General features: G+C 42.4%; 1 protein-coding gene across 4 annotated transcripts in view; it reads right to left on the bottom strand.

The window, feature by feature from the left end:
• MARK3 (microtubule affinity regulating kinase 3) overlaps window positions 1–13,180 on the bottom strand; it is a 69,913-nt gene that overhangs the window by 4,180 nt on the left and 52,553 nt on the right. For 2 of the 4 annotated variants that reach the window (XM_066608112.1, XM_066608115.1), the window contains exons 15-16: window positions 10,974–11,231; window positions 2,117–2,143 (exon numbers count right to left, since the gene is read on the bottom strand). In XM_066608112.1, coding sequence (XP_066464209.1) covers window positions 2,117–2,143; window positions 10,974–11,231 — 285 coding nt within the window. The remainder of the gene's footprint in view (window positions 1–2,116; window positions 2,144–10,973; window positions 11,232–13,180) is intronic. The other 2 variants (XM_066608114.1, XM_066608116.1) reach the window with 1 other exon arrangement.

Here is a 13,180-nt window from a genome sequence, read left to right as displayed (position 1 = left end):
TGTATTTTTGATTTTTTTTTACAAAGTAAAGGGAGACAAGTGTTTTTATAATTTATTTCTTTTTTTGTCCCTTTAGGGGACTTCCACAGGGACCCATCAGGACCCCCTGATCACATTCCGGGGGTCTGATGGTGACAGCCCTTTACATGCTGCAGTGACAGCCCTTTACATGCTGCAGTCACATAGACTGCTGGATGTAAAGGGTTAACACAGCAGAGATCGGAGGTTTTCTCTGATCTCTGCTGTAAGAGCTAGTACCTAGCTGTCCTCTGACAGCCAAGCACCAAGCTCTCCCTGCCACAGAGACCATGGCTTGCTTCTGACAAGCCGATGGTCTCTATGGCAACCTGTAAACAAAGCAGGAGATTGCCGGCATATCGGCAATATCTTCTGCTGGTTTTTCAAAGCCCTTGCTTTGTTCTCTGTGGGTCTGTGCAGGCAGAGCACACTGCCACAGCTTGTGGCATTGTGCTCTGCAGCTCCCATAGTGATACATAGCCCGGAAATCTTCCGGGCTATGTCGCTATGAGCAGTGGAGCTCGTCCCGGAAAATTTCCAGGCGTGCCACTCAAGGGGTTAAAGCTTGTAGCCATATTAGTATATTTGTGGCGGTATGAACTTCTCAGGGCCAAAAATTTCAAACAAATGGGAGGGGATCTTAAAAAAATTTGTGCAAAGGAAAACAGTGATACGGACAACGTTGGGACACGCAATGAGTTTTCATGGGACCAGTAATCCATGTGCAAAGCCCATAGGCTATAATGGATCTGTGTGCTGCCCATGAATTAACACCGACAGCGCATGAACTCCAAATGCACTAGTATGCCAGAAGCATTACTCACTATGGCTGTGGTCTTTAACTTGTGGCCAAAATAGTTTTCGAATCGTATGACCCCTATGGAAACTATACCTTTTATGTATAAGAAAGATGTAAGCGCGGACTTTGAAGCTCTAATTGACTTTTTGGATGCGCAGCAAACTATACCTGCTAATCACAATGAATTCCCTTGCTATGAAAGTGGGCTAAAACTCATAGCTTCAGCCATCTAACCTACATGGGGGCAACCCCAACTATCTCTAGACTCATGTCTGTGTAACATGCGTGGGAATATTTGATTTTAACAAGCTGATCATTTGGTGCCCTAGTAGATAACCTATATACACTTCAATGAGATAATATGGTCTCAGATCACATTCAGGATGCTACAGGTTTTTTTTTCTTCTATTTCTCGTGCCTGCGTTCGTATAAGCGCACCCACACGAATAGCCCAAGCCTACAGGCTAGGCCTCCTGTCCACGGGCGATCTATTTTACTGCGTTACCCGCGGCGATCATCCGCACACTGGTAACGCAATGAACGCTTTCCATATGACCACTATGGAAAGCGCAGCCCGATGTGTTGCAATGCCCATGAACAGCCGGCCTTACTCTAAAAGCTTCATATTTTGTGCATGAGCCTCAACTGTGTAAGGATGTTTGGTCATGTGACGTCCATTTATTTCTCAAGGACTCTGGCATGTACTCTGTTTTAATGTTATTGTGGCAACCTTGAAATCCAGCACAATATTAGCACTGCATCAACAGTAAAGATATCAGGAAGGAAAGAGAAGCGGAAATATGGTGCATATTAGCAACTCGTGATTCTCAATATGAAACCCACTAGATAAAGTGCGGAGCTCCCAAGTATATGTAATTGTCATAACTACTCTCCCTGTGAGGTGTGTATGCCAAGCTAGAATAGTATGTAGGAAAGCAATTTTATAATTAAAAAAAAATAAAGTGCATTAAAAAAATGAATTTTCGAAACCCCACAAACTTACCTTACAATACATTAACCTTTGATTTGCACACTAACACCACAAACCACCTGCTGTAGCATGCCAAGTGTGTATTAGTAAAAATAAAACATGACATTTTATGACACTCATGACTAATGGTTGCAAAGTGCACAGGACATGCTCAGCGCAGAGTAAAAGTTATATCATCCAGTGAAAAGGAGGAAAGACGTGGTCTTGATCAAATTTAGTTTTCAGCAGAAAGTTTAGTATTCAGGAAAATCAGATCCAAGAAGGCAAGTTATACAAGAAAAAAAAATACATAGCAACTTAAATCCTACCTTTTTATAAATCTGAATGACATGTTTCTAAAAAACAAGAAAAATCAAAGTAAAAAAAATTAAGATGTGCAAAAAAAAATGCAAAAACAAATCAGGACTTCTGCATTATGTAACAATTAGAGATGAGTGAGCGTACTCGGTAAAGGCAGATCCTCGAGCGAGTATCATCCTTACAGAGTACCTGCCTGATCGCCCGCAAAGATTTGGGTGTCGGCGGGGGTGAGCAGTGGGTTGCGGAAATGAGCGGGAGCTAGCGGGGAGGAGAGAGAGATTCCTCTCCCCCTCCTCGTTCTCCACCGCAGCTTTCCGCCAGAACCCGAATCTTTGCGGGCGAGCAGGCACTTGGTAAGAACGATACTCGCTCGAGTATCTGTCCTTACCGAGTACACTCGCTCATCTCTAGTAACAATCACATCCAGCAATAACCACCTCCCAGAGTCACAGATCCTGATGGGAACATACAGAGGAAAGGTTACACCAGGCATGCAGGTTTAACAAAAAGTGGGAAAAACTCATTTCCTCATCAAATGATACTTTGATATCTGCAAGCTCCCAGGCGCTCCATTTTTTTTATTTTTTATTTATTTTACTCATTCATATATTCTGCAGTGCTTGTCCTCACTTGATATAGGGCACTGTCCCCATTGGGGCTCACATTCTAGAATCACACAATTAGGATTCATCCCACACTCCATGTTTGCATGGCTTTCCTCTGAACACTCAGTATATTTTTTTGAAGGAAACCAGCACAAACTCCACACAGATTTTGCCATTGATTGGATTTGAACCCAGGATTTCAGAGCTTAATGGCAACAGCGCTAACCACTGAGCCCACTATGCTACCCTAAGGCAGTAGAAGATAGGAAAGTATAGACCAAGCACGGCCAAGTCTCCCAAGTACTTTGCTTCCAGATTAATGTGACTCAGCTTAACCAATATGATGATTGGTTGCTAGGCATGCTTTACTGAACAACCCTGTTTTGTTAGACTGGTTTTAGGGTAGTACATCCCTAAAGGGGTATGTGTAATTAAAAAAAAAAATCTTAAACAGGTCCCCTAGTGTGTAAACATAATAAAGAGCTCCTATTCACCTTTCCCTGCTTAATCCACCAGCAGGGATACCCATAGATGCCTGCAGATGTCATATTTACAGGCTTCAGTCAGCCTGTGCCATCCCACAAACAAGCTGCTGCAGCCAATGACAGGGCTCAGCGATCATTGTTGAACTGTCATTGGCTGCAGCAACAGGCTTGCGGGACGTCACAGCCCGACTGCAGCCTTTAAACAAAACAGCAGAGCAGAGCAGAGGCCCAAAGCGGCAGCAAGGGAAACACGGTGCAGCGGGTATGAGTTCTATGAACCCTTATGTTTACAGACTAGAGGACCAGTTAAAAAAAAAAAAAAAATTGGGGGGGTCCACTACTTAGAACAAGGGTCAGATCGCAAGCAAATGGGCAAAAAGCAACTTGTAAACTTGACAAATGATTGATAAAAGATTGAATATAAATAGTGTGGTTCCTTTCTTTTTCTTCTAATTTTCCTTTTCTTATTTAAGGCCTGGAAAGCATTTGAGGAGCCTATTAAATGTAACAAAGATTTAGACCAATAAGGTACAATTGGAGGTTAAATCATTTTTTAAATATTGTAGTATTATCTAAAAATATAGTAGCAGTCCATCAAATCAGACAGTCCGAAGCTTCCAGCCACTGTCTTTGTACTTATTCGTCGTACAATGGCAGGAATAAAAATTTAAAAAAAATTAAAAATGGAGTTCAATCAACAATGCCATATATATTTTCAAGGCCTTTCCGCTGATTAGCAGATCTCAGGCACATTGAGTAACTTTTCTCTTTAACCCACTTCCGCAACTAGCGGCAGATTTCCCTGCCTTTTCAACACTCCAGGCGAAAAATACACACTGTTATACCTAGCATGATAGGAGGCAGGGGTGGAGAATACAAGCAGTACTGGTCTTCTGTGAATTCCTTTGTCAAGCATTACCTCAAATGCTGTTCCTAACATAAGGTATATGATTTTATTAGGACTACATGATATCCTGTGCTGTAGCCTAATGCAGCCATCCTGTGAAGATCCTAGCGCAGAGCACAGTACATAAGCGCATCGCCATGTATTCCCACCTCCCTACACTTAACACTGGTATGCTCAATGCAAGATCTTCTAAGAGTGATGCATAATATAGTAATTCTTTGGTGGGGTTTGAATATCTGTCATGCAATGCCCTCCTTTCCACTAGGCATAAAACCGTCAGTTTTGACAGTGCTGACCAATGACGTTCAATGCTTAAAGTGTAGCACATGCATAACACGGCTGATAAATCCTGCCTTTGTATTTCAAGGAGCACCATATGAAAAACTTTTTTTTTTTGCATAACATGAAATGGTTAACCACAGAAGTTGATGTAATGGTTACAGACTGGGATTTTGGTCAGATTTGGCCGAGCTTGCCCACGCAGCCTCCCAATGCAGCCTTGTTCTGTGGTCAGCTGACCATCGTCGACCCGTGTCCCACTTCCAGGCACATTTTCCAGGCACTAGGTATGTTCTTTAATTTTTTGTGAGAGGATCAGATGTCAGGGAAGGCAGTCTTTTTTGTCTTGTCCATGTTAAACAATTGACAGGCAACTGCAGTATCTCAGTGTGTATTCTGTGATCATATAGGTTGTCAGTCATGTTCAGCATAATCAAACATTCCAGGCTGGGCATCATGGATTCCCTTTACAGGAAGCAAGTGGTAGGAAAAAGAAATCCTTCTACAAGAGTCTCTGAAATATCTGCAGTTGTGGTAACACATTACATATACGCGATTACAGGTGTTTGCATAAAACTACAAAGCGGTGGGGGGGGAAGGGGGGGGGGGGAATTAAGATTGTGTACAACAACAAAAAAACTTTCCTTCTAAAATGCACTATCAAGTGCACCTCAAGCACATGTAGGCACGTACTGTGAAACATTCCTCTAATCTGTCCTTAGCGGACTATAATAAGATATTTCAGATCATTGGGTATAGGGAAGTAAGGCTGGGTCTATGAGCAGCAAAATGTGCAAAAAAATCCTGCAGACCTGTATTCTACTATGAATTGCAGGGAGGAACGCTCACCGCAAATCTGCCGTGACCCAGCCTAAAGTTATTGTACGAGATTAGAAGAAATCCCCTTTCACTCCCAAAATTAGCACCAGCCCTGTCCATGGGTTGTGTCTGGCATTGCAGTTTAGCTGTAATTACTTGAATGGGGGTGAACGGCAATACCAGCCAACCCAAATGGTGCCATTTCCTGCAAAGAAATTTTTCTCTCTCACTTTAGGCCGCCTGCACACGAGCGGAAATTCCGCGACCCGCCCGTCTGCAGGTGGCCTTAGACAACCCCTTTAAGGAAATCGTCCTCTGCTGACAAAAACTAGAAGCCACAATACAGGGCTTTTCCAATTCTGGTGCGTATGTGTGTTCTGCTGAAGCTATGTAGTAGAGAGTGAGTGAACAATTTTCTACGTGTCTCGATGCACATGAAAACAAATCTTAATTAATTATGAAACTGAGTATGTCACACAAACAGGGTGTTTCTGAATGTTTTATTAAACGTTGTTACAAGCAAGTTAGGTTGGAAACTATGTAAAAGGCAATTTTTCTTTTTACAAACATCTTAATTCCAGATAGTTAACTCTAAGACACAGCAGCAGGATTAGATCTTCAATTTTAGAGCCTCTGGACCTGCCAGATGTTGGACTGCTCTCTGACGAAAGGGTCTTAAGTTGGATTTGGAACATAACTTAGGAGTTGATTATTTGGCCCTGAGAATTTTTTTCTCTTGTTAGAGCTGATGTAAATTGCTGAGAACGCACATACCATAGACATTATTGTATTGCCGTTAACAGATTGATGTAAACTAGTTGGATATATACAGTACAAAACAAGTGGCCTCAAATGTTCGAAGAACCTAATTATGTTAGTTTTTTGTTGCCAAATGACTGGAAAATAAAGCGCAAAGTGAACATTATAGGCAGCAATAATACTTTCAAATTTAAGGATACAGACAAAATACAATACAAGTTAGTCTTTGTTCAAGGACTCGACACCCAGCAACACATGGAAAAGAAAAGGGAAAAAAAAGACTACCGACTACCTGTTTAACCATTCTTTACACTAAATTACTCAGTAGTAACGTTACTGTAAGCCTCTGGTCCGGGACAAAGATGGCTGAATTGCTTCTCTGACTACCTGATGCACACTGTGTATTAGAATGCATCATTAGACAAACTATATGATTGGCCAGTGCTGCCAATGTAAAGACTAACTACTAGTCAGAGCAGTAGGACGTGTCTTAAGGCCCATTTACATGTAACGATTATCAAGCAAAATTCGTTTAAACGACTGAAAATGAGTGATAATCATTACATGTAAACGCGAGCATTATGCAGTTTTCGCTTGAACAATGATTTTAAGGTGAACTTAAAATCCATCATTCAGCTAGTGAGACAAAGTATCTCTCAATAGATTGCATGCCATTATCTCCACGGGAGTCTGCAGATAACATTGTGATCTGCCAGCAGCCACGAAGAGAACAGTGCAGATGTGTGCACAGCTTGGTGTGTGATTCATCACACGCTGGGCTCTGCAAACAGCTCATGGATGCCCTTTTACATGCAAATAATGATTAAGTGTTAATGGTCATTAACACTTTATGCAAATTGATCGCAAAACTTTTTAATCTTTCACTGGTTTGAATGATTCTTAACATGTAAATGGGCCTTTAGACTACAGACGCATACTTATGCACACCGTGCATCAGGTAGAGATGTGGTGTGGCCATCTTTGTCCCAGAGGTTTGCTTAACGCAAAGTGATATTCACAGAAACTGTTAGTTAAAGAGGAACATTCATGAAACGTACTGCTTGTTGATATGCAGGAAACAGGCATGTTGTGCTTCATGCCTCCAAATGTAACTAGATGCTAGTAATTAAGCAGGCTTACATAATTCAGTATAGACTGAAGCAGAGCTAATCTGAGCAGAGCTGCATTGTAAAGCATGCGGAAGGGACAGAGTGGCAGCCTGAGCTTCTGGTAAGAGGCACTGCTTAAAAGGCATTTTCCCGGAAATGTTTATTGATGATCTATCGTCAGGATAGGTCATTAATAGAGGATTTGCTGGGGTCTGCCATTCAGGATCAACTGTTCAGGCACCCGCTATTAGCGCAACCCCATACACGGTACAGAGTGGAAGCAGATACCAAACACCTCTGTGTAGTGGCTAGCGCTTATAGTTGCAGGCTAGGGTCCCATTAAAATAAATGACAGCTGCACCTGAAAATACCAGCGCCAACCACTACACAGGGGTCTCAGCATCAGCTTCTGCACTGTACCCTATGTGCTGTGGCGCTGACAGCGTGCAGCTGAAAATGCTGATCATCTACGTCCCAAGCTGCGGACCCCACCCAATAAGCTATTAATGATCTGATGAAGATAGGCCATCAATAAACATTGCCTGGAAATCCCCTTTAAATGCAGCTAAGCTGCAGCTGCCCACACCTGAAGGGACTGCATATCAGGTATAGACTAGCTTAGCATCTTCAAATGGATTATCCAATTCTGAAAGCTGCTCACCAGGCTATAAAAACATAAAAAGGCAGCATACTTACCTCATCTTATGCCCTGACGCGCCAGATCCAATGGTGTCGGGGACCCTGCATCTACACCTCACACAGCAGCGATGACATTACTGATACAGGGGGCCATGTGACCGCTGCAGCCAGTCACCAGCTCACCTTGGCCAGTGATAAACAGCAATGGTCACATGTTGCCGTGTTGGTAACGTCATCTTTGCTGCAAAGCACTTTTCTCCTCGTCACTGTGCATAGGAAGAAATAGGTCTATCAGCGGCTGAATGGGTGGGGGTTGGAGCCTTCATCTCACGGATACATCAGGTTCCTGCCAGAACACACAGGCTGCACCTACAGAAGACATGTAAGGCTGCAATCTGCACACCTGACAATGAATAACTCCACAGGTTCTCTCTAATAAGACAAACCTATTGCAGGGAACATTGCCATCTTTTTGCAGCCCTCTCCGAGAGCAGCATTAAAGGGTAACAATAGGCACGCCGATTACAGTGATATGACTGCAGTATGTATCTGTGCCATAGTTTGGCTGCTACTACTAAAATACAAGTTTCTCCCACACAGAGGACTACAGGAAGTAGTCCTCTATATTCATGAGAGGCATCTAGCCATGCACACTCAGCCCTCCAGCAACTGATTGGCAGCTGCTTATTGTATGCAGGAAGACCGCTATCAATCTGTGGTTGGATGGTGGATTAGGCAGGACTAGTTGCAGTTCATAAATATGAAGGACTACCTCCTGCAGTTCTATGTGTCTGGCTGCCACTATGTGTCTGCTGCTCTCAGAGAGGCCTGCCAAGAGATAGAAACAGATTCCCTTTAACATTTACTTTTGTACATGGCGTATTGTCCAGTACTTTGCACCACTTCCCTTTGTAACAAACTTGAGCTACATTACATATCCTAAACCAATTCTGCAGGACGGTGCTTGAAGCCTGATAGCATTGTGCTGACACACTAGCAACTTAGCTGAGCTCCTATCAAGTGGAGTATTCGGTTGGCATTTCTATAGCAGACTATCACAACAAAGCATGGTCTGTACAGAAGCAACAGGGGTCTTGGCTGAGAGAAAGGAGACTAGAGCAGATAGAGCTTCATCCGTGTGGATGGCTATGAGAATGGCTGCAACCCAAAGACTAGTACAAAATAACCTGAGCAAATCTGCATACATTAATTTCATCTATAGATTTATAATGCTGCGGGCACAAAAGGAAAGCAAAATACTGTCAAGCTTGGAAAGAATGCATAAAATGTTGCCCCCTATAAAGACAGACCAGTGCGAGAAATGAGCCATCTAGATGTAAGCTTCAAAAATGTTCCTCTTCAAGACCAAAATTTAATTCTCCCCCTAATTCCCCCTCAATACAACGCACTGGAACTTGATATGAATTATTCTCGTGCAATACCAGATTACACCAGCAGGTGAAACTTGGAGGTAGATTTAGTGTTGAAGTTACAATGTACATTTGTTTCAAATAATCCAAGTTCTAAACATATACTCAAGAGACTACTACAAGAAGTAGATACACAAGTGAGGGGTTTACTAGGAATGAACAAGACAACACTGTAGTATTAAAGCCTGAGCGGCTTTCACCACCCAAGAAATTGCAAGTGTTAAAAGGGGTTGTCTTACTTTTCAATGTTTAATTGAACATGTTCCTCATGTCTAACAAGTAGTCAGGTTAACAGCCATCTCTCCTGGTGTCCAGTGCCACGGCTCCAGGTCTCCCCATTGATGCACTGCAGCCTGTATATGTGCTTTCACAGGCTGCCGCAGCCAATGACAGTTCGGTGCACAATTGCCAAGCTCTGTCACTGGCTGCAGCAACGTGTGACATCCCATACACATGCTGCGGCAGCATGTGAATGCATGAGGGTCGACTTGGAGTGGTGGCGCTGGACATAGCAGGGACCTGGGAGAGGAGAGAATAAATTGATGTTATTTTTACACATGGGGAACCTGTTGATAAAAACTGAAGCCAGACAACCCCTTTAAATGCATTTATAGGTTCTAAAATATACTTAATGCTAGCAAATGCTCTACTCTACAAAACAAAAAGCAATGATACTTTACAGTGTCTCAATGGCTCAGCAGGTTGCGCTTTCATCCCTGGTCCAGATTGGAAGCAAATAGAAGGCATCTGGTTTATTATTGCACTATGATACACATCTATGGCACAATACTTAACAAGCAGTAAAAAAGCCCACATTTTATGCTTGTTTTTTTTCCTCCAGATATACAGCTATAACTATCTGTGTTTCAATGAACTATTCCTCATAGATGCTAACACTAAAGTTTTGATTCCTAAATGATCCGAAACGAGTCACACTGGGGTTGGTGCAGCACTGTGCTAGCTGCAGGAATAAAGAAACTGTGGAGGTGGGTGGGGGGCAGATATCACCCTTCACCAGAATAGCTGCAATGTAGTGCACAAATGTATTGTAGACACTGGAAGCAGAGCAAGTCTAAGGGCAGCGATTACAGATTCAGATGGTCCAGAAGTGTCTTCTACACTACCCACCCATTGGGGTGCAAGCAAAAAAGTTTGCAATAAAGAATAAACTTCTTTGGGCAGAGCTGACAGGAGATCCAATGGCATTATCTCATTGGTTACTTAGGAGTCAGGACCCACCGGCCTTTTTTGCACTTTAGCATATTGTGGGTGCATTTAGTTTAGGTACTTAAGCTTTGATTGTATGGACCCAATATGCTAAAAGGGAATTCAGATATCTACTGCTTGTTAAGTGTAGGCCTTATATTCCCCACTGCACTACAATCACAGACTCCACACCCTAAACCACCGACTTCCCATAACACCTTATAACTGCCCATTATTCTCCCTGTTCCTTACATAACTGAAGAGAAAGGATGCCATTCCCCAGTCTGGTTGGTAGTATTTTGCATAGAATGGGTTGGATGCTGGTGACATTAGACTTCAATTGTTCTGCTAGTTATTGCTCATCTAGTACATGATTATATATGTACAAGGGGCCAGAGCCTATACAAAGACTGTAAACTGTTCCAATGAACCACAAGTCTATAATGTTTACAGAATAGAACAGAAAGGAAAACAAAAAGCAACAAAAACAAAAATATTATAAATATGGCACAAGATATACATAGATACAAAACATACAACAGAAGTAAAACTGACAGGGATCTTTTGGGGAGTGATGGTACACAGCGGGTGAAAAAATTCCCACACCACCTTTAAAAAAAAACTTACCTTCTAGTTAATTTTGAAGTTAATTTACTAAAAAGATTAGTGGAGCCTCTACTTCGAGTCTGTGACAGAGGTGTGGCTTCATGAGATAAACTGGGTGAGGCGGGTGGTCCATTGTAGGTTGCAGTGCGTCGCTCACGGAGCTGGCCGTGGAAAGTGCTTCGGCTGGCGGTTCCTCGGGGGAAGCGCATACGGTCTGGAGTAGTGGTGCTAGTTATGCTGTGCGTTGAGGCCACTGATGTTCTTTGATCAGGGATTGTGCTGTGATAAGGAGACATAGTTGAGCTAGACCTTACATATGGACTTTATTCAGATCTGTTAACCACTGCAATTATCTCCCCTTAAAGGGGGTTTGCCACTACTTAAAAATGCTTTACAGTCACTGTGTACTACCTGATTGCTGCTGATCAGGACATGTGACTGCGGCAGGCAAACACTGGCTACAACGGTAACTATCTATAGCCAGTGATTGGCTGCAGCAGTCACATGTCCTGATCAGCAGCAAGCAGGAAGTACAGAGAGGTTGTGAAGCAATTTTAGGTAATGGGAAAACCCCTTTAAAGATATTTCTGAATTTAATAAGACTACCAGTAGTATTCACAAAGTGCTGCATAAATACTGCAAGCCTTCTAGATTTAGACAACATCTTCTAAGGGGTGTGGCCTTGAAACAAGATTAGCAGGTAATAGAGACAGGTGATCATAACAGCAAAACTCTAGTAGCCAGTCTGATATGGTTGAAACCAGTGTAACGTCGGTGAATAACTGCATTTGCTCTCCTCCCAAAAGGTCTAGGAAATAGAGCAGAAAAATTCATACATTGGTGTGTAAAGATGACAGACTAGAAAACAGATAAAAGGCTTGGCGTCACCTAAAAAAAAAACCCTTTTAACTAATTAAAACAATTTGTATTTGCTGATTGTCATGTACAGAAAAGAGAACACAAATTTACAACATGGGCAGCCATCTTGCCTGAGCTGCATTTAACAGCATTTAGAGATGTTTCGCCGAATAAATCATGGGTCATTCACACAATGGGAGATTGCTCTAGGCATACTCTGACCTGTACAGAGGTCACTGTGCAAGGACAGGGAGGAGGTGAGCTGTGACCATTCCCTATTGTGAATGGTAGATCCACCAGTCTTATTGAGGAGTGTTTTTCTAAAACGAGATAACTGCTGAAACGTTCTCTACAGAACAGGAAGTGTCAGGCTGTCCTGTTAATAAAAAAAATAAACCTTAAAATCCTGCATTTTTGGAACCAACTACAGATGACAGTAAAAAAAATGGCAGGAAAAATACAAAAAGAAAAACTAACAAAAATTTGGATTTGCACAATGTGCAAGTCTGTTTTTGGTTTGACATTCCATTTAAAACTTCACAAACCTAAATTCTGTAACATCGGTAGCTGGTCTGTATTTTGTATGTGATGGAACTAGAATTTTGCTGTGTAATTGCACCTTAGTCACAAGAAGGAATGAACGTCACACCTGCTAAACTCAAGGCCTTCAGAAGAAAAAAAATAAAAATCTAAAAATGTTCCAAAGTAACAAAATACAAGTACTCACCCCTTCAATTACCTGTTAATCCAGTGCAAATGCAAGCTCCTGCAGTCCCCCACTGATATTTGTTTACAGGTGGTCACCCATGATGTGTCACATGACTGCTGAAGCTTTTCAGCGGTCATGTGTTGTGCTTAGACTCTGTTCACTTTACGGCATCATGCACACGGCACGCACGGATTGACACACTGATTTCTGCAGCGGAGACCTGTGAGTCAGCGCGGAAATGATTTTTAAATATTTGCCGGTGATCACCAATGCAATTTTTTTTTTTTTTAGTACGGATGTACGCGAATCGCCTGCAGGGGGACTGTTTCCCCCCTCCTCCCTGCTTACACATCCGCAGAGAGGTATCTGCTTACACATCCGCAATTGAATTGTGGATCACTCGCTTCCATAGAGATCAATGGAGAATGCTGTGATTTTTTATCCGCACTCGTAATACACAAATCAAATCTGTATGAGTGCGCGGAGAGGAGGAAGCTCCATGCTTTCCTTTGGGCGACTAGTACAGCAGGATGCAGATTCTGCAAATCGAATCCACCCGTGTGCATGAGGCCTAAGTTTGGGCTTTATGTAAGAGATATACTTTGAGTGCTTCCCGATGTATACTCTAGACGTATACCACTGCAAAGCTATACTGTAAAAT

This window comes from Eleutherodactylus coqui, chromosome 6, assembly GCF_035609145.1.
Source record: "Eleutherodactylus coqui strain aEleCoq1 chromosome 6, aEleCoq1.hap1, whole genome shotgun sequence".
Taxonomy (NCBI): Eukaryota; Metazoa; Chordata; class Amphibia; order Anura; family Eleutherodactylidae; genus Eleutherodactylus; species Eleutherodactylus coqui.
This window is presented reverse-complemented; position numbering and strand designations above follow the sequence as displayed.